We start from the raw sequence: 25,686 nt of genomic DNA on the forward strand, positions 1-25,686 counted from the left end.
TGCAACCAGTCGGAATGCTCTCGATGGTGCATCTGTAGAACTTTTTGAGGATCTGAGGACCCATGCCAAATCTTTTCAGTCTCCTGAGGGGGAATAGCCTTTGTTGTGCCCTCTTCACGACTGTCTTGGTGTGTTTGGACCATGATAGTTTGTTGATGTGGACACCAAGGAACTTGAAGCACTCAACCTGCTCCACTACAGCCTGTTGATGAGAATGGGGGTGTGCTCGGTCCTCCTTTTCCTGTAGTCCACAATCATCTCCTTTGTCTTGATCACGTTGAGGGAGAGGTTGTTGTCCTGGCACCACATGGCCAGGTCTCTGCGCTCATCCCTATAGGCTGTCTCATCGTTGTCAGTGATCAGGCCTACCACTGTTGTGTTGTCGGCAAACTTGATGGTGTTGGAGTCGTGCCTGGCCATGCAGTCATGAGTGAACAGGAAGTACAGGAGGGGACTGAGCACGCACCCCTGAGAGGTCCCCATGTTGAGGATCAGTGTAGCGAATGTGTTGTTACCTACCCTTACCATCTGGTGGCGGCCCGTCAGGAAGTCCAGGATCCAGTTGCAGAGGGAGATGTTTAATACCAGGGTCCTTAGAATGAGGTAGTAAGTAACAAGAAAATTTCCCAGGACATAGACACCTCAGATATTGTCAGAAAGTGTAAATTCTTGCTAATCTAACTGCACTGTCCAAATTACAGTAGCTATTACAATGAAATAATACCATGCTATTGTTTGAGGAGCATGCACAGTTAATGCAACCGCTGTGTCAGATTTCATAAACGCTTTACTGAAAAAGCACATCGTGCTACAATCTGATTACAGCGCTCAGAGACCAAAACAACCCAAACAGATATCTGCCATGTTGTGTAGTCAACAGAAGTCAGAAATAGATTTATAAATATTCACTTACCTTTGATGATCTTCATCAGAATGCACTCCCAGGAATCCCAGTTCCGCAATTAATGTTTATTTTGTTCGATAATGTCCATAATTTATGTCCAAATACATCCCCTTTGTTCACGCGTTTAGCCCAGTAATCCAAACTCACGACGCACGATCACTGGGAGCAGACTAAAATTCAAAAAGTTCCGTTACAGTCCGTAGAAACATGTCAAATGATGTATAGAATCAATCTTTAGGATATACCTCAGACTATCATAATTCTTATGTTTGTAATTCAGTATTCCCTTTTGTAACTTTTTTATTCTTCCTTATTATCCATCCTCATGTTGTGCAGACAATATCCTTACGAACATGCTAAATTACAGTACAACGGTACCAGTACTCCTTTTGTATATATTTTTGTATTTTTATTGTTACTATTTCAAAGTAGTTTTTTTTAAAGCTAATTTGTCTTACATTTTAAATTCTGCTTTGTTGAAAGGGCTCGTAAATAAGCATTTCACTGTAAAACTCTACACCTGTTGTATTCGACGCAGGTGAAAAATATATACTTACCATGTTATTCATCTTCTCAGCAGGCAGTAAGACGTCTCCAGAGGGAGCAGCAGCAGCAGGGGGGGAGGCAGAGTCCGGGACCGCTGCTGGGAGGAAGAGGAGGTGGGGATCCAGCACGGCCGTCAACGCCAAGAAACCATCCATCAGCATCACCACAGACTCACTCAAGGTACTGTACATGGCAGCACACACACATACAGACAGGCACACAATCTGAAGAAGAAAATAACACCCTAAAAATCCCTGTTTCAATTCAGACATAACATGGGTTCAAAGTTGTTATATTCAGACTCATTGTCCTCCTTTCTCCCCTTCTCCTACCAGTCTCTGATCCCAGACATCAAGCCCAGTCAGGATGCTGTGGTGGATCTCCACCCTGATGACATCCAGTTGTCTGGGGACGAGGACACCACCAGGGAGGACCAGGGCCCGGACAAGGGCCTCAAGATCAGACGCACTGTCACACAGGTGGGGAAAGGGGCCTTGGGAGTGGATCAGACCAACTTTAATAGGCTATTGTATAATTCAAAATATTGAACCTTTATTTAACTGGGCAAGTCCGTTAATAAAGAACAAATTCTTATTTACAATGACGGCCTACCGGGGAACAGTTGGTTAACGGCCTTGTTCAGGGGAAAAACAACAGATGTTTACCTTGTCAGTTCAGGGATTCGATCCAGCAACCTTTCGGTTACTGGCCCAACGCTCTAACCACTAGGCTACCTGCCGCATAGGTGTATATCATATGTGTGTACCACACATATGTATACAACATTACTTTGTGGGCCATTCAATGTAATTGCACCACCATAAATTGATCATATCTGGAGTGATATTGGTATATATAGTACATTTTAAAACTAGGTTTCGTTTTTATTTATTCGCACCAAATACAAGTGAAAGACAAAACAGTACAGATTTTTTTTTTAAATGGCGAAAGCGGAGTGCAGGTGAGGATAGAAGCCCAAAAGGGCTGGTATGAAAACCACACCATAAAAAAAGTTTTTAAAAAAGTTTGTTCAATCAGTTAAACAAAGAATATTAATTATAATTGTACATGATATACTCAGGATACAAGAAAAACGTTTGATTATGTGTGAGAATTAGGCTAGATGGAGGGAATTACTGGGTAGTTTGGTGCGTCAGGCTGACCCCCAGTCTTCACTTTAAGTTATTGAGGGATGGTGAGGTTTTGGCAATATGAAGATAAGAATTCCAGAGTATGGTACCTCTGTATCTGATAGAGAATTGACTATGTCAGGTGTGGCAGTGGGGAGGGTGACGGTTATCACAGTGTCTTGAGTTATGTAGATTGATTTCAGAATGAACCTGGAAGATTCCATTGAAGGGTTTAGGTAAAATGTGAGGTATGAGCATTTGTAGATTAAAGTACATCATTGGAGTACATTAATATCGTAAATAGACAAGATCTTGAGTTTCTTAATAACCTCTTGGTGTTAGGGGGCAGTATTTTCATTTTTGGTATAAAAAAAACGTTCCTGTTTTAAACGGGATATTTTGTCAGGAAAAGATGCTAGAATATGCATATAATTGACAGCTTTGGATAGAAAACACTAACGTTTCCAAAACTGTAAAGATATTATCTGTGAGTATAACAGAACTGATGTTGCAGGCGAAAGCCTGAGAAAAAATCCAATCCGGAAGTGCCCCAGGTTTTGAAAGCGCTGCGTTCAAATGACTCCCTATTCAGCTGTGAATGTACCATCAACGAGCTTACACTTTCTACGTATTCCCCAAGGTGTCTACAGCATTGTGACGTAGTTTTACACATTTCTGTTGAAGAACAGCCGTAGGGGGCCACATTGCGTAAGTGGTCACATGGTGGCTCCGAGAGAGATTCTAGCGTAAAATACAGAGGTAGCCATTACTCCAATCGGTCCTAGTGAAAAATGAATGGTCCCGACGGATATATTATCGAATAGATATTAGAAAAACACCTTGAGGATGGATTCTAAACAACGTTTGCCATGTTTCAGTCGATATTATCGAGCTAATTTGGAATATTTTTCCAAATTAGTGGAAACCGCAATTTCCGGGCGATTTCTCAGCCAAACGTGAAGAACAAACGGAGCAATTTTAACTTATATAATACATCAGTAAAAAACAATTTAGCCTCAAATAAATAATGAAACGTGTTCAATTTGGTTTAAATAATGCTAAAACAAAGTGTTGGAGAAGAAAGTAAAAGTGCAATATGTGCCATGTAAAAAAGCTAACGGTTAAGTTCCTTGCTCAGAACATGAGAACATATGAAAGCTAGCTGGTGGTTCCTTTTTAACATGAGACTTCAATATTCCAAGGTAAGAAGTTTTAGTTTGTAGTTAATATAGTATTTATAGGACTATTTCTCTCTACCATTTGTATTTCATATACCTTTGACTATTGGATGTTCTTATAGGCACTTAAGTATTGCCAGTGTAACAGTATAGCTTCCGTCCCTCTCTTCGCCCCTACCTGGGCTCGAACCAGGAACACATCGACAACAGCCACCCTCGAAGCATCGTTACCCATCGCTCCACAAAATCCACGGCCCTTGCAAGGGGAACAACCACTCCAAGTCTCAGAGCGAGTGACGTTTGAAACGCTATTAGCGCGCACCCCGCTAACTAGCTAGCCATTTCACATCGGTTACACCAGCCTAATCTCGGGAGTTGATAGGCTTCAAGTCATAAACAGCTCAATGCTTGAAGCACAGCAAAGAGATGCTGGCAAAACACACAAAAGGGCTGTTTGAATGAGTGCTTATGAGCCTGCTGTTGCCTACCACCACTCAGTCAGACTGCTCTATCAAATATCAAGTCATAGACTTAATTATAACATAACACACACAAATACGAGCTTTTGGTCATTAATATGGTCGAATTTGGAAACTATCATTTCGAAAACAAAACGTTTATTTCAGTGAAATACGGAACCATTCTGTATTTTATGTAACAGGTGGCAACCCTAAGTCTAAATGTTGCTGTGACATTGTTCAACCTTCAATGTTATGTCATAATTACATAAAATTCTGGCAAATTAGTTGCATTTACCCTGACGCTGCATGCAATGAACGCAAGAGAAGTGACACAATTTCACCTGGTTAATATTGCCTGCTAACCTGGATTTCTTTTAGCTAAATATGCAGGTTTAAAAATATATACTTCTGTGTATTGATTTTAAGAAAGGCATTGGTGTTTATGGTTAGGTACAGTAATGCAACGATTGTGCTTTTTTCGCAAATGCGCTTTTGTTAAATCATCCCCCGTTTAGTGAAGTTGGCTGTCTTTGTTAGGAAGAAATAGTCTTCACACAGTTCGCAACAAGCCAGGCGGCCCAAACTGCTGCATATACCCTGACTCTGTTGCAAGAGAAGTGACACAATTTACCTAGTTAAAAGAAATCCATGTTAGCAGGCAATATTAACTAAATATGCAGGTTTAAAAATATATATTTGTGTATTGATTTTAAGAAAGGCATTGATGTTAATGGTTAGGTACACATTGGAGCAACGACGGTCCTTTTTCGTGAATGAGCACTACATCGATTATATGCAGCAACGCAGGACACGCTAGATAACTACTACACATGGTTGATGATATTACTAGTTTAACTAGTGATTATGATTGATTGATTGTTTTTTATAAGATAAGTTTAATGCTAGCTAGCAACTTACCTTGGTTTCTTACTGCATTTGCGTATCAGGCAGGCTCCTCGTGGAGTGCAATGAGAGGCAGGTGGTTAGAGTGTTGGACTACTTAACTGTAAGGTTGCAAGATTGAATCCCCGAGCTGACAAGGTAAAAATCTGTCGTTCTGCCCCTGAACAGTTAACCCACCGGTTCCTAGGCCGTCATTGAAAATAAGAATGTGTTCTTAACTGACTTGCCTAGTTAAATAAAGGTGTAAAAACAAATCTATGAAAACTTGAAATAGGCCCTAATTAATCGGCCATTCCGATTAGTCAGTCGACCTCTACTGCAGACAAATTGAATATGATCTTTTCAAGGTAACTTTTCATCAATTAGACTCCGAGGAATCTAGTGGATGTGACTTGTTCCATTTCATTCCCACAAATTGAGATTCTGGAGAATACAGTAGTTAAATTATATTTTTAAATGTTTTTTAATTTTTTTTAAAAATCTATCTGAAACATTCAGAAAATTTAGCCATATCTGAGTTGGCTTCATTAATTAGTGAATCAAATTGATTGTGTGATAAAATCTACCGTAATTTCCGGACTATAAGCCGCTACTTTTTTCCCACGCGTTGAACCTCGCGGTTTATACAATGACGAGGCTAATTTATGGATTTCCCCCGCTTTTACAAGATTCATGCCGCCAAAAAACTGAGCACCGTCACATAATGTGACGTAAATCGAGCGCGCTCAAACTTCCCATCATTCTGATTACGGTAGTCATTTTGTCACCCTCATCATGGCAAAGACACGGAGAAATGCATATGATGCAGCTTTCAAGTTGAAGGCGATCGATCTGGCTGTTGGAAAAGGAAATAGAGCTGCTGACAGCTTGGAGCATTGTCATAAAATCCACTATCATCAACTGGTTTCGAAAGGCTGGACTGCTGCGTGTTGAAGAGGGCAGCGATCCAACATCGGATGAAGCAATTCTGAGGCTATTCAACTCCGACACCGAAGGAGAGGACTTCAGTGGTTTCAGTGCACAGGAGGAGGAAGATGGTGACCAATGACTTTCTTGGTAGGCTACTGTTTTAATTTTTGTTACAAGCCGTGTTTCGTTAAAGCCTATTTATTTTTGTTACAAGCCGTGTTTCGTTTAAAGGCTGTGTAAAGTTAATTTGTTTCAATGTACCGGTAGGCACCTGCGGCTTATAGACATGTGCGGCTTATTTATGTACAAAATACATATTTTTAAAAAATTCAGTGGGTGCGGTTTATATTCAGGTGCGCTTAATAGTCCAGCAATTACGGTAATTGGTATCATCAGCAAAGAGAATGGTAGAAAGCAGCAAGGTCATTGATATACATTAGGAACAACAAAGGCCTAGTTATCGTATCTTGGCCCTGGTAGATGCACAGCTGTTTGCATAAACAAATTGGTCTCTATCATAAACATAACTATATAACCAAGAGTATAATCATGAAAACTGTAGTAATGCAATTTAGAAAGTAATATTTCCTGATCAACCGTGTCAATGCTTTGGATAAATCTAAAAAGATGCCAAAGCATATATTCATTAAGGGCTGTATAGATCTTATCCACAAGTTGCAAAAGAGCCATATCTTTGGAGTAGTTTTTATGAAAACCATATTGTTGCTCATATAGAAGTGTTAATTAAATGTTTCAACATTTTCCTATATACCAATTCTGAGGATTTTAGAAAAACATAGTAGTACAGATATTGGGGGATAATTTGCAAAAGATCTTGGATCCCCAGATTATATAGAGGGGGATAACTTTAGAAAATGGTCTATCTTTAGGAACAATACCAGTTTGCATAGATTTGGTGAAGATGTACATTAGAGGCTGCTGCTGATATCTTTAAGTTACCAATTACCTCCATTACATCAGGAGGATCAAACTGAAGCAGAGAAGGGAAATGTTCCTTAATGCAATCCACAGGATTTCCATCAGTGGTTTTCCAATTCGGCCTTTTTTTTGTTTGTTCTTCAATTAGTCGTGGCAGCAGTTCCTTTCTTTTGAGGCGTACAGAGAAGTCTTCATTTATGAAGATGTTGGTTTCCTTCAGGCACTTGGCTCTCCTGAGAATCTCCTCGTCTTTGAACCTGAGCATTTTCGCCACTATAGATCTGGGCCGTCCATCAGGGAAGAAAGTGCCATTCCTAATCGCCCTCCATCTCCACGAGTTTAGGGTCCAGTTTGAGTTGATCTTCCAGGAGTTTCTTGCCCTTAACTTCGGTGTCAAGTTTCAGTCTTAACATCCTCAATTCCATCTTTTTTTAAATGGATTTATTTTTTATGTTTTTGCGCCTCTATCGGTTTTCGAGGTAGTCTCCTTTTGGAAGAGTGCTTGTCAAGTGTTTGGAAAATTGCTAAATGGTGACATTCACGCCCTTTAGCTCCTCCACCTCTGACTGCGTAAACTCAACTGTTTAAATTCCATGACATCCTTAAACAAATCATCAACCCTTTTGTTGGTAGAATCCATAAAGAGTTGCAGGACAGACTTTTTTTTTGATCGAGTTCATGGAGTGTAGCGTTTGATACATATTCCTCTTCCACATTGAGCTTTGGGGTGTTTATTTCTGTCTAGCATAAGCCAGTGCTGTTGATACAAGGTATATGCTGGGCAGTAAGCCTAAACACTGGTCGAAGATGCTTGGGAAAGACAGTGGTAGGAGCATTCGCTTACCCACGGAACGAGCATCGGGAACGAGCATCGTGTGAGGACGGAGACCGAGTTTTCTTTTTATCGACAAGCCAACATTTATTCTTACACACTTGAGCTGTATAGTGATTAAGTTGTCACTTCTCCATTCATAGGTGGTCCCAAGTGAAAACCAGGAGAATGGCCAGGGAGAACAAGATGAGGAGGAGGAGGAAGAGGAGGAGAAGAAACAGGAGCATGACAGAGAGAGGACACAGAAAGAGAAGAGGAAGGACAGCTACTCAGAAGACACCATGGAGTCTCAGTCCTCCGCTACGCACGACACCGATGCTAAGAAAGGTAACGCACAACAGTTCTGAAGTGTAACGCTGTCTCCCAAGTCTCTCCGGCTAATATGACACTTCTTTCTAGCCACTTTATCTTCCTGCCCTGTTCCCCTTGTTTTTCCCTTTCTCTTCAAATCAATCTCTCTCCCTCAGTCACTCCCAGTGATACGCTGGTGCGTCGCTCCATCAGCCAGCAGAAGTCAGGTGTGTCTGTCACCATCGACGATCCGGTTCGCACCGCCAAACAGCCATCTCCGCCCAGAGGCAAAGTCTCCAACATCGTCCACGTCTGTAACCTGGTGAGTTCAGAGCATTCTCTTTAACACACTCATTTGAGTGTATAGCATATATAAAAGTAGATCTTGGGATAAGGTTGCTCCTAGTCACTGATCAGTTTAACATTTTCTTCCCTAATGGGTAAGGTTAGGATATATGGTTCCTAGATCTGTGCAAAAGGGCGACTTCTAACTTGAATCAACATCATGAACTGAGTGACCTGTGGCCCTGACTGACCTATGACCTCTCTCCTGTCCATTAGGTGCGACCTTTCACCCTGGGGCAGCTGAAGGAGCTGCTGAACAGGACAGGCTCAGTGGTAGAGGATGGCTTCTGGATCGACAAGATCAAGTCTCATTGCTACGTCACTGTGAGTAACTGTTATTGTCTCGTTCTCTCTCATACCAGTTTGTCTCTCACTATCATTGTCAAGTCGGCCAGATAATTAATTCCCAAATTACTTAATTGGGACTAGAGAAACTGATGGCTTTGAAAGTCCACGCACATCACACTGTTGTTTTTCAAAGAACTGGTCATTGTTCTTTGACCTCTCTCTCGCTCTCTCTCTCTTTCCTCCCAGTACTCCAGCACAGAGGAGGCTGTGGCCACACGAGCTGCGCTCCACGGGGTGAAGTGGCCCCAAAGCAACCCTAAGGTCCTCAGTGTGGACTTCTGTGAGCAGAACGAGGTAATTATGTCCAACCCTTTCACACCCAACAGGGAACAACTGGACTAGTACTAATAAACACTAGGAACATAGGAATATTAGCTCTGATGGACTAATGGGTATCTACATAAACTAACTTGGGGGAAAATAGCTGGCGCTTGGTGTGTAGATCTATGTTCAATCTATGGTGTGTAGATCTATTGTGTAAATTATGATTTAACAAAGCCCTTCCTCTCTTATCCATCCAAGGAACAAGTTTTTACATTTTAAAGTGATAAAACACTGCCTGTCTAAAAATCATTCACCCTCTTTTCCTCTCATTCATCCTTTATTCCCCTCGTTCTCTCCCTTCTCTAGCTGGACTTTCACAGAGGCCTACTGGCCGTGGATCCCAGAGAGGAGCACCGCCCCCAGCCTGGTGTGGGTCCTGGAGGACCCAAAGTCCGACCGGGCGTGCTGCCCCCTCTGATGGACGGGCGCGGGGACCGCGGCGTGGTCGGAGGGGTGCGGGACCAGTGGGCGGAGAGAGAGAGGGAGATGGAACGCCGGGAGAGGACCAGGGCGGAACGTGAGTGGGACCGGGACAAGGTTCGAGACTTCGGAGGCAAACCAGGAGAGGAGAGGGAGAGGGGGAGGAGATCTCGCTCCCTGGATAGAGAGAGAAGGCGGAAGGAGAGGGACGGCAGGGAGAAAAAGGCTGACAAAAAGGGTGAGGAGTTGGGAGTCTCTTGTCCTCCCTATGCATGTTTTAATATCTAAGCTGTTTGTAACCTATAGCTATTATAATGTTAACTCACTATCTTTCTCTCTCCCTCTCCTCCATTTCCATCCATTCCAACAGATGAGCCTCCTGCCAAATTACTAGATGACCTCTTCAATAAGACCAAAGCAGCTCCCTGTATATACTGGCTCCCTCTCACTGAAGAACAGGTAAGACACACACACACACATCATCATGCAACAACTTGAAGGGAGTGTTTTATTGTCATAAATGACTTTTGTTCGCATCCCTAGGCAAACCAGAGGGGAAAAGAACGGGAAGAGCGACAGAAAGAACGAGAGAGGAGGCGGAAAGAACAGCAGGAGGAGGAGGACAAGAAGCGAGAGGAGGAGAGAAAGGAGAGAATTAAAAGCAGAGAGAAGGAGGGAGGAGCTGCGGTAAGCACTGGAAGTGTGAGTGTCCGGGGATCTGAGGGAGAGAGGGAGCGTGGGAGGGAGAGAGAGGGGGAGAAGAGGAGGGACAGTGGTGGATTCAGACCCAGAGGTCCTGATACTAAACCCTCTGCTGGGTTCCGACGCTCCCGTAGCCGTAGCAACCCCCGTGACAAACGCCGTTGAGTGTTCAGTTTGACGGAGTGAGAGAGATGGGGAGGAGGAAAAAAGGATGGATGCAGTCCCTCATTCAACATACAATTGGAACACAGCAGAAAGAGATTTCTAGTCCCCCTCCTTTACATTAAAACCACTTCCATAGTCTTCAGGTTAACAGGCTGTTCCTCTTCTGGCTATCCTGTCCTTTGGGCCAGGGAGACTCCTATTTAGAAAACCCCAAATCCTCACTCAGTAATGCTGTCTGTCTCTCACATGACCATAAAAATCTACATGTATGGACTTTGGTCACATGTTGATAGTTTAGTGAACTGAAAAATGTCTGCCTCCAAAATGGCACCCTATTTCCTATATGATGGCCCCCGTCAAAAGTAGTGTACTATATAGGGAATAGATATGGTGACATTTTCGCTCTCCCTCTTCCTCCTATAGCTGTCTCATCTGTCTCAAGCTTCTCATATGAAGCAGTCCAGAGGCCTATTCTGAGCTCTGGAAATTCTCATGCATTTTAACCAGAAATGGAAATAAAGGGTGGAGGTTTGCCTCGAGGCCGAGTCTTGTTCCACCAATCTCTGCGGGCACACAGTAATAAGACTCTTCCCTGTAATAATCCATTTAAAAATAGCAGCCCAGTTTACCAACCCCCAAATGTGTTCTAGAATCAATTTTAGTATTTCAAAAGTTATTTTTTCTACGACCGGTACCAAGGCCCTTTGTAGGGTCATGTGAAGGTTATTTTTTCTGCTTTGACGTTTTATTATGATGAATCATGTAAATCTCAGCCTTGGATGGTTTTTGTGTGTTCTAGTGTGTGTGTGGTGGTGCTCTGCTCTCCCTCTCTCCACACACTAAGGTTCAAGTTGGTTAATGTGTCATTACACTGAAAGCAGCATATGTTTAAGAAAATTAGGAAACTATCTTTTTGCCTTGTCAGAGGGGTAGGGACATTTTTGTGTTGGGTGGGGGGCTGATTTCATTTGCGCACACTTGGCATGTATACGGTTCTTTTTAGGTTGTTTGGGTAGGGGGAGTCCAAACGCACTGAGAGAATCCGTGTGGCACGATGTGAAACTGTCCCAACATGTGAAACTATCCCTTTCTTGCTCTCTTCCTTCTTATTCACTCAGTGTACCCACGACCCTCCCAGTTCTTTTTGTAAATGAATCAGACATCGGATGAGTTTAACTTAGATTATTACTGTTTTAATATTGTTTTTAATTAGTTTGAAACTGATTCTTATTTGGCTCTTTTTTTTCTCCTGTAAGTGCTGAATGTACAAAGAATTCAAAATAAATGTAAAAGTTTAAATGTTGTCAGCGCATTCTTTAATATAGTATCTCAAGTCACATTTTGTAATGTTGTTCATGTTCAACAATTGCTTATTCGGGAGATTAGTCAATTATATGAATACACTACATGGCCAAAAGTATGTGGACACCTGCTCATCGACCACCTCATTCCAAAATCATGGGCATTAATATGGAGTTTCACAAGAACAGCATTTCAAGTTTTTTTTCTTAATTTCATGGTATCCAATTGGTAGTTAGTTTTGTCTCATCTGCTGCAACTCCTTTATGGACTCGGGAGAAATCAAGGTCGGGACACAACCCAACCAAGCCGAATTGCTTCTTGACACAATGCTCGCTTAACCCGGAAGCCAGCCGCACCAATGTGTTGGAGGAAACACCATACACCTGGCGACGATGTCAGGGTGCACAGCGCCCGGCCCGCCACAGGAGTCGCTAGTGCGCGATGGGACAAGGACATCCCTGCCGGCCAAACCCTCTCCGAACCCGGACGACGCTGGGCCAATTGTGCGCTGCCCCATGGGTCTCCCGGCACGGTAGAGCCTGGAATCTAACTTTTGTGTGTGTATTTTATATATATACACACACGGATGTCCCGAATACTAGGTTTGATTTCCACCTTCTGGCCACAGATTGTAACTGCAATAAAGACTACCTCAAAAGTTAGACACACAAAGGAAAATATTTATTAATTACAACGGATACAGGAATGTTTTATTTTTTTACAAGAAGAAACACTTACAAAATAACCTTACGGGTAAACAAGTCAAATTTTAAGTGCAAATTGTTTGCTAGTGATGGTTAAATACAAAAACAGGTTAACCAGATCGATAAATCCCTTATTCTATAGCACATGGTCGGGTGGTAAAAACAAAACCATAGTTTGGTGTATTCTTCTTAGCCTGGTCCCAGATATGCCAAACGATGCCGTGACAATTACCATAAGAGTTGCAGAGACTGCATAAACTGATCTTGGACCCGGCTATATTCTTCTCCCAGTCTGGTACAGTGATGGTCTGCGGAATGGCAGGACCTGGGTGGTGTTCAGTAGGCACACAACTGAAGAAAATGCTCAACTTGCCCAGAAAGAAATACTTATTTTCATCTTCTGCCAAACGTGTGCACCTTAATGAACTTGCCCCCGGACATACAGGGGTTTGATCTAAACCAGATTGGGGTGTAACGGATTACAAAAACGAATCCATTAAATTACCAGCAAGATTATTACTTCTAGTCTTTTTAAATTCAGAAAGGCTGTTTGCAACAACAAAAAATGACACCTTTTGTTTTCTCATTGACATTTAAATCATAATTGAAAAAAGGTGCAAGTTTAAGTTTGATCCGCCTAATCGAGTCTGACCACAAGTCAGAGGCCACTGTGACGACGTACCAAATGTTTGATGGATCGTGGGAAAAGAGAAGGAAATAGGCTTTGTAGGCTACAGTCCAATGTTGCGACTGCTGTCAGCATTCAAAGATTACTCAACTTTAAGAGATGCTTGGAGGTAAGGACGACAGCAGTGGTTTAGCCTACGGGCGATAAGAATACTTATCTACATTATTGTGAATCACACTGCAGCTCTCTCATTTAGCTATTATCGCCGTACGGATTGAGGTTGTTGTAGATGGCTGTTCAAATGTATGTGTATTTTAACCCAATAATGGTTGAAACTGCCTTTTCAATCAGTTTTTGCAACCAGTGGATAGCCAGTGAAAAATGCTCTCTTGTAACAGTTGCATACTGCGGATCCCAGTTTATGGAATTTAAGTTTGAGGGTGTTCTTAACTTCTAAACTCCTGTGGTATTGTGCTCAATACGGTCAAAAACAAGTTTAATTTAAGACCACGAATAGGGCTTTTATTGCTCAATCTAATTAGTGTTGATAAAAAAATTATCCATAGGCCTAATGGACTCGCGCACTTTTGATAGACAAAGGGTAAATCTGTAGATGCTACCTCAATTTTTGGATTTATAAATGAATGATACCGTATATACCCATTGATTCTTTAAGAATATAAATTATAAATGGCTCATGAGCTTAGTTCAACTATCACATGCCATGATAACCCAAAATACTGTAAACTTGTTTTTTCCCCAATGTTTGTAAACATTATTTACAAACACTATAGCCTCAAAACATTGGTATTTTTTCTTGTATAAAAACATTGGAGAATTGGCTCTGTCTATTAATCTTAGAGTGGTTTCATTTCGCCAGGGCCATCCCTCAGGGTTTTACAAAAACAGAGGCAGGGTGCCACTTGAGAGGAAAGTAATCTAAAAGTAACAAACTAATCAGATTACGTTAGAGTTTGGGTAATCCAAAAGTTGTTACTGACTACAATTTGACAGATAACTAAGATCACATTTAGAAAGTAACCGACCCATCCCTGGATCTAAGACATTGGTGCTATTGTGTCAAACTCTGGACCAAAACGGCAAATAAAATACATCTTATACCAGCGTTTTCATGTGAGCTTGTCTCACACATGAAATTCGAACATCAGAGCAAACCCATATCTTGGTGTGCAATAGAGAGAAAGAAAGAGTTTGTGTGAGAAAGAAAAGGGAATGTTTTATGCATAGAGTTCCTTCCTCAGTTGTGTTGTAAGGGGAAATGTTATGAGGCGCACACCCGGGTCATGTGACATGAATGGCAGAGGAGATGAGAGTCCAGAGGGAAGCACTGGGAGCCCTGCTGATCCGAGAGCTGCTTCCCACATTCCTGAGGAATAAAACCGACATGGAGAGAGAACATTACTTCTGATCTGAGTTCAGGTATAATTCTTCATAAAGTACATACAGTAACAGTACACGACTATGGTCGGTGTTTTTCAACCCTAGTCCCGGTGACTCGCAGGATGTTCTGGGTATTGTTCCAGTACAGTTATCACACCTGATTAAACTATCAAGCCCTAGATTAGTTGAATCAGGTGTGCTATTGCACAGCTGGAACAAAAGCCTGCTCACTCTCAATGAACACGGGTACAGACTGACCACATTACGTAGCAGGTGTTGTTAATATTAGATGAAGGCCGTACTAACCTCACAGTGGTAGCACTCAAAGTGATAATCGTTGTTCATAGACATCACCCGGAGTATCTCCTCGCTGCCCTGTAACAAAACAGCGGTGATGAGATTAGTGCACCACAATCATGACCAAATGTATGTGGACACGTGCTAGTTGAACATCTCATTCCAAAATTATGGGCATTAATATGGAGTTGGTCCCCTGTTTGCCACTAACAGCCTCCACTCTTCTGGGAAGGCTTTCCACTAGATGTTGGAACATTGCTGCAGGGACTTGATTCCATTTAGCCCCGAGCATAAGAGAGGTTGGGCACTGATGTTGGGCGATTAGGCCTGGCTCACAGTCGGTTCGGTGGTGTTGAGGTCAGTTCTGTGCGGGCCAGTCAAGTTCTTCCACACCGATCTCGACAAACCATTTCTGTGGCTCTCACTTAGTGCACACGGTCACTGTCATGCTGAAACAGGAAAGGGCCTTCCCCAAACTGTTGCCACAAAGTTAGATGCACAGGATCATCTACAATGTCATTGTATGCTGTAGCTTTAAGATTTCCCTTCACTGGAACTAAGGGGCCTAACCCGAACCATGAAAAACTGTCCCAGACCATTATTCCTCCTCCACCAGTCTTTACAGTTGGCACTATGCATTGGGGCAGGTAGTGTTTTCCTGGCATCTGCCAAACCCAGATTTGTCCAACGGACTGTCAGATGGTGAAGCGTGATTCTTCACTCCAGAGAACGCGTTTCCACTGCTCCAGAGTCCAATGGCAGCGAGCTTTACACCACTCCAGCCATCGCTTTGGCATTGCGCATGGTGATCTTAGGCTTGTGTGCGGCTGCTCGGCCTTGTGTGGCCTACCGCTTTGCGGCTGAGCCGTTGTTGCTCCTAGACGTTTCCACTTCACAATAACAGCGGTTAAAGTTGCCCGGGGCAGCTCTACTCCCAATGTTTGTCTATGGAGATTGCATGACTGTGTGCTAGATTTTATACACCCGTCAGCAATGGGTGTGGCTGAAATAGCCGAATCCACAAATTTGAAGGGGGCGTCCACATACGTTTGCATAAATAGTGTAGTTGGACATTTGAGTAGCATGCAGTTATGTCTTAACTACATGATACGCAACAAACAAACACATTGAATGAAACAAGAGACACTCACCTCAGCAGGTAAGATGGGTTGTAAGCAGGCAGCACATTTAGGAGCAAACGTTCTGCGGGGCAACAAGAGTTCCAATGGCAGAATAGAACGACATGTAGACCTAGAAATGTAATGTAATGTACTACTAATGTACAAACCTAACAAACTGTCTGATAAACTGAGTATTATCCTCTGACCATAAACAACTTGACAATTGAATTAATGTCGACCCCCATCTGTCTATCAACGCCTCAGTTTGACCTACTGAAGACACCCGGCCTCACCTGTTGTAGTCCGAGACACAGTAGATGTTGCTGAGGTGGTCGACGGTGAAGGGAACTCCGTCCAGGGCTTTGGAACACACCACACAGCGGAAACAACCGGGGTGGTAAGAGTTCCCCATTGCCTGGAGGATCTGATGGACGAAACAGATGGGGGAATGTGAAGAAATTATTTTTGAAAACAAGGTTAGAAAATGTGGTCATGGTCAGAAACATTTTCCTTTTTTATGGTCATGGTCAAAAATACACGGGCTTGAATGTTGAGGAGTCGCTGATGCACACACAAACACACACACACACCTGTTCCAGGATAAGGTGGCCACACACACTGCATTTCTCTGCTGCAGCCTGGAACCCTGAGAACTGACAAGTATGGAGAGAAGAGAGAACACTTGAGATATGATTTTATATCATACCATAGAAAAGTACTATTTAAAACTTTAATGCAATTTGCTGTAATGTCTAGGAGGCCATTGTTTAGAAATGTACTGCACTGATATCCAGGAATGGAACTGAAAGAGAGAGAGAATCTTTGGCCTTGCCCTCTTACCATGTAATCCTCTTTACAGTACACAGAGCCATTGACGTTGTAAAAGTCCTTGTTTCTCAGGGTGCGACCTAACAGAGAGGGAAACATGAATGACCGCAGAGGAACAGAGGGAGGCACGGCTTACCCAGATGTTTTCCTTGCTTTGACTATATACCGTGTCGTCTGTGATATTACCAGTATTTAAAACGGTACTTATTCACATAAAAATACATCCGTGTGTCATTAAGTGCAAACACATTCATGGAGTGGCATGATTGTTCACACTGAGTTTATCATATCACCAAGAAACCCTAGACCCACTCCAATTTGCATACCGCCCCAACAGATCCACAGATGATGCCATCTCTATTGCACTCCACACTGCCCTTTCCCACCAGACAAAAGGAACACCTATGTGAGAATGCTGTTCATTGACTACAGCTCAGCTTTCAACACCATAGTGCCCACGAAGCTCATCACTAACATTAAGCTAAGGACCCTGGGACTAAACACCTCCCTCTGCAACTGGATACTGGACTTCCTGACGGGCTGCCCCCAGGTGTTAAGGGTAGGTAACAACATCTGCCACACTGATCCTCAACATGGGGGCCCCTCAGGGGTGTGTTCTCAGTCCCCTCCTGTACTCCCTGTTCACTCATGACTGCACGGCCAGGCATGACTCCGCAACACCATTAAGTTTGCCAACGACACAACTTAATGGTGTTGCGGAGTCATGCCTGGCCGTGCAGTCATGAGTGAACAGTGATCACTGACAACAATGAGACAGCCTATAGGGAGGTCAGAGACCTGGCCATGTGGTGCCAGGACAACGTGATCAAGACAAAGGAGATGATTGTGGACTACAGGAAAAGGGGGACCGAGCACGTCCCCATTCTCATCAACGGGGCTGTAGTGGAACAGGTTGAGAGCTTCATGGTCCAAACACACCAAGACAGTCGTGAAGAGGGCACGACAAAGCCCATTTCCCCTCAGGAGACAGAAAAGATTTGGCATGGGTCCTCAGATCCTAAAAAAGGTATACAGCTGCTGTACAATCTTTATATGCACACTTCGAGGCAAGCAACACTGAAGCATGCATGAGAGCATCAGCTGTTCCGGACGACTGTGTGATCAAGCTCTCTGTCGCCGATATGATCTTTAAACAGGTCAACATTCACAAGGCCGCAGGGCCAGATGGATTACCAGGACGTGTACTCTGAGCATGCGCTGACCAACTGGCAAGTCTCTTCACTGACATTTTCAACCTCTCCCAGAGAGAGTCTGTAATATCAACATGTTTTAAGCAGACCAATATAGTCCCAGTACCCAAGAACACTAAGGTAACCTGCCTAAATGACTACCTGTAGCACTCACGTCTGTAGCCAAGAAGTGCTTTGAAAGGCTGGTCACGGCTCAACATCATTATCCCAGAAACCCTAGTTCCACTCCAATTTGCATACCACCTCAACATCTCTATTGTACTCCACACTGCCCTCTACCACCTGGACAAAAGGAACACCTACGTGAGAATGCTGTTTATTGAGAGCTTCAAGTTCGTTGGTATCCACATCACCATAAAACTATAATGGTCCAAACACACCAAGACAGTTGTGAAGAGGGCACAACAAAGGCTATTCCCCCTCAGGAGACTGAAAAGATTTGGCATGGGTCCTCGGATCCTCAAAAATGTCTACAGCTGCACCATCGAGAGCATGGTTGCATCACCGCCTGGTATGGCAACTTCTTGGCCTCCGACCGCAAGGCTCTCGAGGGTAGTGTGAACGGCCCAGTACATCACTGGGGCCAAGCTTCCTGCCATCCATGACCTCTATACCAGGAAGGCCTTCAAAATTGTCAAAGACTAGCCACCGTAGTCATAGACTGTTCACTCTGCTCCCGCACGGCAAGCGGTACCGGAGCACCAAGTCTAGGTCTAAGACTCCTGAACAGCTAATCAAATAGCTACCCAGACTATTAGCATTGTCCCTCCGCCCTATTTTACACTGCTGCTACTCTGTTTATTATCTATGCATAGTCACTAACTCTACCTACATATACATATTACCTCAATTACCTCGACTAACCTGTGCCCACGCACATTGACTCTGTACAGGTACCCCCTGTATATAGCCTAGCTACTGTTATTTTACTGCTGCTCTTTAATTTTATTTATATATATATATATTTATATATATATATATATTTATATATATATATATATATATATATTTATATATATATTTATATATATATATATATTTATATATATATATATATATTTATATTTATATATATATATATATATTTATATATATATATATATATATTTATATATATATATATATATATATATATATATATATATATATATATATTTATATATATATATATATATATTTATATATATATATATATATATATATTTATATATATATATATATATATATTTATATATATATATATATATTTATATATATATATATATATAAAATAAGTTAAGTAAAATAATTATATATATAATTATATATATATATGTATGTGTGTGTACATATAAATTATAATATAAAATTATAATATCCCTGCCTCTTGGGATCTAAGAGAATTTTGCCGTTTTAAAGCTAAATAATATAATTATTATTTTACTTAACTTATTTTTCTGAAAACTACATTGTTGGTTAAGGGCTTGTAAGTAAGCAGTTCACTGTAAGGTCTACACTTGTTGTATTTGGCTTGATTTGATGATGCAGTTGGCTTGGAATGCTTCATTTCCGCTGAGTTAAAGGGAAAGTTCACCCAAATTACAAAATGACATTGGTTTCCTTACCCTGTATGCAGTCTATGGACAAGGTACAACAGCAATCCATGCTTTGGTTTAGTTTCCACATGTTATAATTTGAGTATTTGTTGCACCATTCCCATTCAAGTCATGGGACCGATGTTAGCATTTTTCGCTCATCTTTAAGTGACTTTGTTGTGCTTCTCAATCAATTTTTAGATACTTTTGGATGATTAGGACATGATTTGAAAAAAAATCTAATATCAGTCCTATGTCTTGAATGGGAATTGTGCCACAAAAGCTAAAACGTAAGCATGTGGAAACAGGGCCCGGGAAACAAAACCAAAGCATGAATTGCTGTCATGCCTTGTCCGTAGACTGATTACAGGATAAGGAACCAATGTGCAATTTTCGTGAAATATTAGTTTAACCATTCTGGTGTTGTTCAATCAGCCAGTCAACTAGAGGTGTGTGTGTGTGTTCAACTCACCACAGGACACACAGGTGAAGCAGCGTGTGTGATAGAGGCTGTCCAGAGCCTGGCAAGCATTATCCGCTCCATACACACCTTTCCCACACTTCACACATGTACCTGCAACACAATCAACACAATAAATAACCCTTGCTATACGTCACACATGTACCTGCAACACAATACAATGAACAACCATTACTCATCAAGACATGGGCCCACATTCTTTCCTGGTGAAGTCACCTCGTCAAGAAAACGTCTTGGCCTTAGTCAAACATCCCTCGTTACACACACACACTCAGTAAACATTACTGTATCCCGTACATAGGACTAATAAAACTTGAAACCAACAAGATACTTCAAGCCAGACAAGAGTCAACGCTCAAAGTTAGGACTCGTTTTTTTTCTTCTGGTCACCTGCCTAGGGAACAACTCCTGGCCCTTCTTAAAACGCCCTCTTGTTCTGAGCCCCGGTTAGGGCCTCTGTCGTGTTAACAGCTCTGAGCCTAGCTTAGCTGCCACAGTGAGAGGAGGTGGCAGTACAGTTCACATCCCCCGAGGGCTCAGATACGGGAGCAGAAAAACAGGCTATAGCACACCTCCGCTGCGCACGCCGTGCCAGGGTAACACAGCAGCACACGCATGACTCGCGTCCCACACACTGCATATTATAATGGCCTGGAGTCACTCCGAACACACACACCCTGCCACACGACACACACACTGCCAGTCCAAAGCTGTAATCTTCTCTATGACTCATACTAATGGTCAGTGCTGTGTTTATCGCTACCATGTAATTTGTCTGAACATCGCAGCAGAGCTACGCTTTGCAGTTCAGTGTGTATGTATAGCTACGCTTCCTCTGCCCTCTATGGGAGGGGATCTCAAACATTTTGGGGGCCCCTTTTGTGATAGCCAATTCATATTAAAATAGCAAACAAAGAGTTTTACTATGACTTTGGCAGTGGATGGATAATCTCCACCCGGTACAGCCAGAAGAGGACCCACAATGCCTGGTTCCTCTCTAGGTTTCTTCCTAGGTTTTGGCCTTTCTAGGGAGTTTTTCCTAGCCACCGTTCTTCTACACCTGAATTGCTTGCTGTTTGGGGTTTTAGGCTGGGTTTCTGTACAGCACTTTGCGATATCAGCTGATGTACGAAGGGCTATATAAATACATTTGATTTGGATGGCTGGATGTACCAAGTCTCAGGAATGGGAAGGAGCATTTTAAAGGCCTGCCTCTTGGGATCTAAGATAACTTTGCAGTTTTAAAGCTAATTTCCTGCAATTTTACACATTTTTGTAATGGGCAGAGAGAAAACTTTGCAGTTTTTAAGCTTAAATTACAGTGCATTGGAAGTATGGATAATTTGTAGAGTACTGTGGATACCAATATCCCTGCGAGCCTCCCAGGCTCATGTTGCCCAGGTTTAATAATATTACATTGTATTATTGTATTACACTAAACTTATTCCACGGATCCTTGACCAAATGTAGTTTAATCTGTTGTTAGTAACAATCATAAAAAATATTAAATGTATTTATCTGGCCTCGGACCCACTGCAGTACCGCGGACCCCACTTTGAGAACCCCTGCCATATGGTTCAATGTCTGTGCTTAACTCTACCTAAAAAATGTTGTATACCTAGAGTCTCCCAATGTGATTTACTGCTTTACATTATGGCTGAGTGACTGTTGCACAGACAGTCTTTGATGTGTGTATTTTTGCATGTCAACTATGATAATGACTCCTCATCAATTGATCTCTGCATCCCTCTCTTCTCCTTTCTGTCTGATGTGGATAGCCTAGCAGCTCTACTTGTCTGGATAGGCCTCTGCCTTAGCTAGCCCACTGATGGCAAAATGTGTTTCTTTCCCTTTGCTTGTGTGGGAGGTATGTAGGTAGGTAGGACATGCAAGTCCCTACAGGTATCGAGGCACCATCCATCCTTCTCTTTCATCTATCCAATCTGTCTATCCATCCATTCATCTATCCAATCCTTTCATTGAAAAATAAATAAATGATGAAGTGGTTGATGATCTCACCAAAGAACTCCTGGCGATTCTCAGACAACGCCTCCCTCCCCGTTCCTGGCTCCTCCTGGGCTTTGATTGGTCCGGCAGCCGTAGCTGTGTTGACGAGCGTCACCGGCTTGCTGAGGGCCTTGGTATGTTCTTTGAGCATCAGACCACCCAGGTGTAGCCCCTCCCCCTCCAGTGCTGCGTCTCTTAGCAACAGGCGCGTCAGTTCCTCTTGGTAGCGGGTCCCCGGGAGGTCCGAGTAGCGCGCCCGTTCCCTGCCAGCGCCCACGCCAGTCTCCTCCCCTCGTGCTGTTCCTGCTCCCCTCTCATCCCACCACTCGGGCCCAGCCCGGTAACAGGCCGCTGCCGGGCTACCCACCGCAGGCGGGTATGAATGCCGGCTGTCCTGAACCCCTGTTCCTCCAGGTGAGGAGACCCCGTCCAGGTAGTCCTGCCAGCCTCCTGACCCAGAGTGTGCTCCGGCCCTGCCAGAGACTGTGTATCCCTGTCCACTGGTGGAGCCCCCTGCGTGCAGGGAGGAGAACTGCAGCTGCGGTGCCGCGGAGTAGCGGGTGTCATAGCCCAGGCTGATTCCGCTGGTGCGGTTGCTGCTACAGCGGCTGCCCATGGGGCTTCCACCACTGGCAGTACTGGAGGCAAAGCTGGACCTGGGACTGACCAGCACCGACTCTTGGAGACTGAAGGACGAGCAGGGGCTCAGTGTCGGGCCTGGGGGGAAGAAGAAACCTCCACCCACCCCTCCTCCTCCTCCCATCTCAGAGGGCCGGTGTGGGGGGTGAGAGAGCGAGGCCGGCCTGGTGCTCTCCCAGAGTTCCCCTCCGGCGCTCAGCCGCTTGTAGAACAGCGCCTCCTGGAGGGAGAGGCGTTTGTGGCGCTCCGGCTCTGGGACGTAGTGCAGCTCGGCCATTGCGCTACCACGGGGAGCGGAGCCGTAACCCGAGGAGGTGGAGGAGGTGGGGTATGCCGGAGGGGGGCCAGAGGAGTGGGACAGAGGAGGGTGGGAGAGGAGCTGCTGGCGTCGGACCAGCTGCTGGAGCTCCAGAGAGTAGCGGCGCTGGTTCAGAGAGGCCTTGGACCCAGCCGGGTCACAGTCCCCCAGGCCTGACTCACGCCTCATCTGGATGTCAACGCCCTCCCCCAGGTAGCAGGAGGCACGCTGCTGGGGCGACCGCCGCCGAAGGGGGGCGAGAGTCGAGAGGGAGTAGGGTTGATGTTCGCAGTCAGCAGTTTGGGGGGCGATGGAGCTTGTAGAGGGGGAGAGGTGCTGGGTAGCGGAGACTCTCTCTCCCAGTCCATTCCCACCTCTGCCACTGGCCGGTCTGCATGCCTCCGTTGAGGTTGGAGAGGTGAGAGAGAACTGGCCGGGTGTTGATGGTGAGGAGGTTGCAGTGCTCAGGGTTGGTGGTAGGCCACTACTGGTGTTCCCATTGCTGTTATTGTTGGTGTTGTTGACCAACTCGTTTTTCTTTTTAGAACTGGCGAATTTCACACTCCCTGAGTCAGTCAGTTTCAACTTCTCCAATAACTTACTTCCAAGTCGGTCCATTGTAATGTCTAACCTGGTCGTCTAAAACTCTGAATAATCAAATTAAATTAAATGCTGTTAACAAACCACTGTTATATAAGTTAATGTACTCAATAAATACAGTGTGTGAGTTGGAAATACATTAACACTCAAGTATGTCTACAGTACAGTTGAACTACAGTAGTTGAAATGACAGAGACCCTTGCAATCTATATGCTAAACAAATACCCCCCAAATTAGAACAACCAACGGACAGACCTGTGTAGGCTATATGTACATATACAATAAATAAAAAAAAACAGACGTTAAATAAGACGATTAAGACATTTTTGGAGGATCACATGACGATATAATCATGTTTGGATAACAGTGTTGAGAGTCATCGTGTCTTGGCTGTGGAGACTACAGGCAGACAGGTAGAAGGTAACGCATGTGAATCCATCGAGTTAGTAGTGGACTACTTCTATTGTTCTGGCAATGCTGGAGATAAAGACGGATAAAAATGTATTTTTTAGGTCACTCTCGTGAAGCTGAAGTTGTTGTTGTCGGTCTCGTTTGAGACTAGGTAGCCCCACACCTGCATGTCTTCGGTGTGACGAAACGGTCCATTATATTAGGTTAGACTTGGTCACGTAAAGATGAGTTGTTTCTGCTATTCGTTGTTTCCCACGCAACTGGCACCAGTATAAACTTAAATGCTCTTATTTTGGGTCCTTTTAATTAAGAAGCATTCCCCTTTGAACTTGTTTTTTAAAGCCACATGTAGTCCAGTGAAGTTCCGTTCCGCACGATTTTCCACGGCAAAGCTTTTTGGAATAACTCGTCGGGCTAAGTGAGGACCAGTGGAAGGAGGAAAATAAGTCAGTTTCTGTATAAAATGTAGCGTATCCAAACTCTTCCATTCACTTTGAAAGAAACATGATATTGAAAATGCATATAAAAACGCGAGAAAAAAAACGGATCAAACGAAAACATAAAGCATTCGATGTTTCGAGAATGTATTATTGCTCACATTCCGTTTTCAAATAATTTTACGACAAAAAAATATGCGGATAAGTTTGAGAACGGAACCCATGCTGCCTTAAACTCTACTGACCGTTGCCAAACCAATTGTACCGTAAAAGTAGGCAAGCATTAATCCATTCCGCAAATGTGTCACAGCCTACAACAACTTCGTTTCTTTCTTTCCCCCAAATGATTTACCTCCCCCTCTTTTTCCTTTATCAGCCACTGGCTTGTTTTTTTCCTTCAGGCCGGAACACCTTTCTGCCAGCAATCGCGAATGGATAACGTCCCAAAATATTTCGTCGTTCATTCGCAAACTTCCCAGTGGGTGAACAATGCCATTGCAGAGTCCACTAGTTTGGGTGACAGACACATCAAAAGACATCAGATTGTTTTCCCATTTTTTTTTCGGCATTAACCAAATTAAGAGGCTATGCCTTATATTCAGTGGGGGTTTAAATAGGAATTCATGTGGAATTGTGGATAAAAAAAACTTTCAATAGCATAATTTATACTCAATTACAATCATAAATCATCGCATTCAGATTTTTCACATGGGTGGGTTAATGATTTATTACACAATTATGACCTCTCAAATACCTGTTTCAGGTATGTTATTCGCCTCAGGCCTTATCAACCACACACCAATATGTCGTGCCTGGGGCAGAAAGCAATATATTGCTTGTTGTCAAGACCTGACACAGTTGAAATATGACTTTGGTATAGGCCTACGTGACTAGAATATGTGTAATCGGCCATAATGGTCCAAACCTATTTGGGTACTACTTTATTGTGCTCCCATTCTGTGGAATGTGCGGAAGGACATTCGCTAGAGACACGGCGCTATGATTTTTTTCGGCATGTACGTGTTCTCCAAGGACGATACAAAGTAAACAAGTGTCATACATTTCAACGCGATCTGAGTCGTTTTGGTGACATTAACCCATAACATGAATCACATCTTTGTGAAACAATTTTGTGTATATTAGGGCCTACTGTGGGCAGGCTGATTTTGCCTACCCCGAAGCCCCGTCTTTTCTCCCTAGACTCTTTCATCCGCCTTGCAGTAGCTTAAACTGAAACGCACTGGCTTCGGTGTGTGCCTGGTTCCTGCTCCCTTGAGTTGACGAGAGCGTTCATTGTCGGCGAGTGGGGACTTGTCTGTAAAGTTAACAGAAAAATACTTCATGGCTTAC

At 43.4% G+C, this 25,686-nt stretch overlaps 2 protein-coding genes across 4 annotated transcripts in view; one reads left to right on the forward strand and one right to left on the reverse strand.

Annotated features, from left to right (window-relative positions):
• Nucleotides 1–11,699, forward strand: part of LOC110500490 (apoptotic chromatin condensation inducer in the nucleus) — a 31,634-nt gene extending 19,935 nt beyond the window's left edge. For both annotated transcript variants that reach the window (XM_021577886.2, XM_036957904.1), the window contains exons 9-17: nt 1,482–1,630; nt 1,786–1,929; nt 7,946–8,129; nt 8,270–8,415; nt 8,655–8,762; nt 8,973–9,080; nt 9,417–9,768; nt 9,901–9,989; nt 10,074–11,699. In XM_021577886.2, coding sequence (XP_021433561.2) covers nt 1,482–1,630; nt 1,786–1,929; nt 7,946–8,129; nt 8,270–8,415; nt 8,655–8,762; nt 8,973–9,080; nt 9,417–9,768; nt 9,901–9,989; nt 10,074–10,397 — 1,604 coding nt within the window. In that variant the 3' untranslated portion in view covers nt 10,398–11,699. The remainder of the gene's footprint in view (nt 1–1,481; nt 1,631–1,785; nt 1,930–7,945; nt 8,130–8,269; nt 8,416–8,654; nt 8,763–8,972; nt 9,081–9,416; nt 9,769–9,900; nt 9,990–10,073) is intronic.
• A 659-nt stretch (nt 11,700–12,358) lies between these two features.
• Nucleotides 12,359–24,805, reverse strand: ajuba (ajuba LIM protein). 2 transcript variants are annotated; one of them, XM_021577887.2, is made up of 8 exons: nt 21,964–24,805; nt 19,936–20,037; nt 16,691–16,758; nt 16,441–16,503; nt 16,144–16,274; nt 15,881–15,980; nt 14,739–14,807; nt 12,359–14,418 (listed from the first exon to the last, which is right to left on the reverse strand). In XM_021577887.2, exons 1-8 carry the CDS (start codon nt 23,504–23,506, stop codon nt 14,314–14,316), a joined length of 2,181 nt encoding a protein of 726 aa, XP_021433562.1. In that variant the 5' UTR covers nt 23,507–24,805; the 3' UTR covers nt 12,359–14,313. The 2 variants fall into 2 exon arrangements, with proteins under 2 accessions (XP_021433562.1, XP_021433563.1); XM_021577888.2 differs by having other exon boundaries at nt 15,881–15,932; nt 21,964–24,800.
• Nucleotides 24,806–25,686: the final 881 nt, after the last annotated feature.

The sequence above is a fragment of the Oncorhynchus mykiss genome, chromosome 21 (genome assembly GCF_013265735.2).
Source record: "Oncorhynchus mykiss isolate Arlee chromosome 21, USDA_OmykA_1.1, whole genome shotgun sequence".
NCBI lineage: Eukaryota > Metazoa > Chordata > Actinopteri > Salmoniformes > Salmonidae > Oncorhynchus > Oncorhynchus mykiss.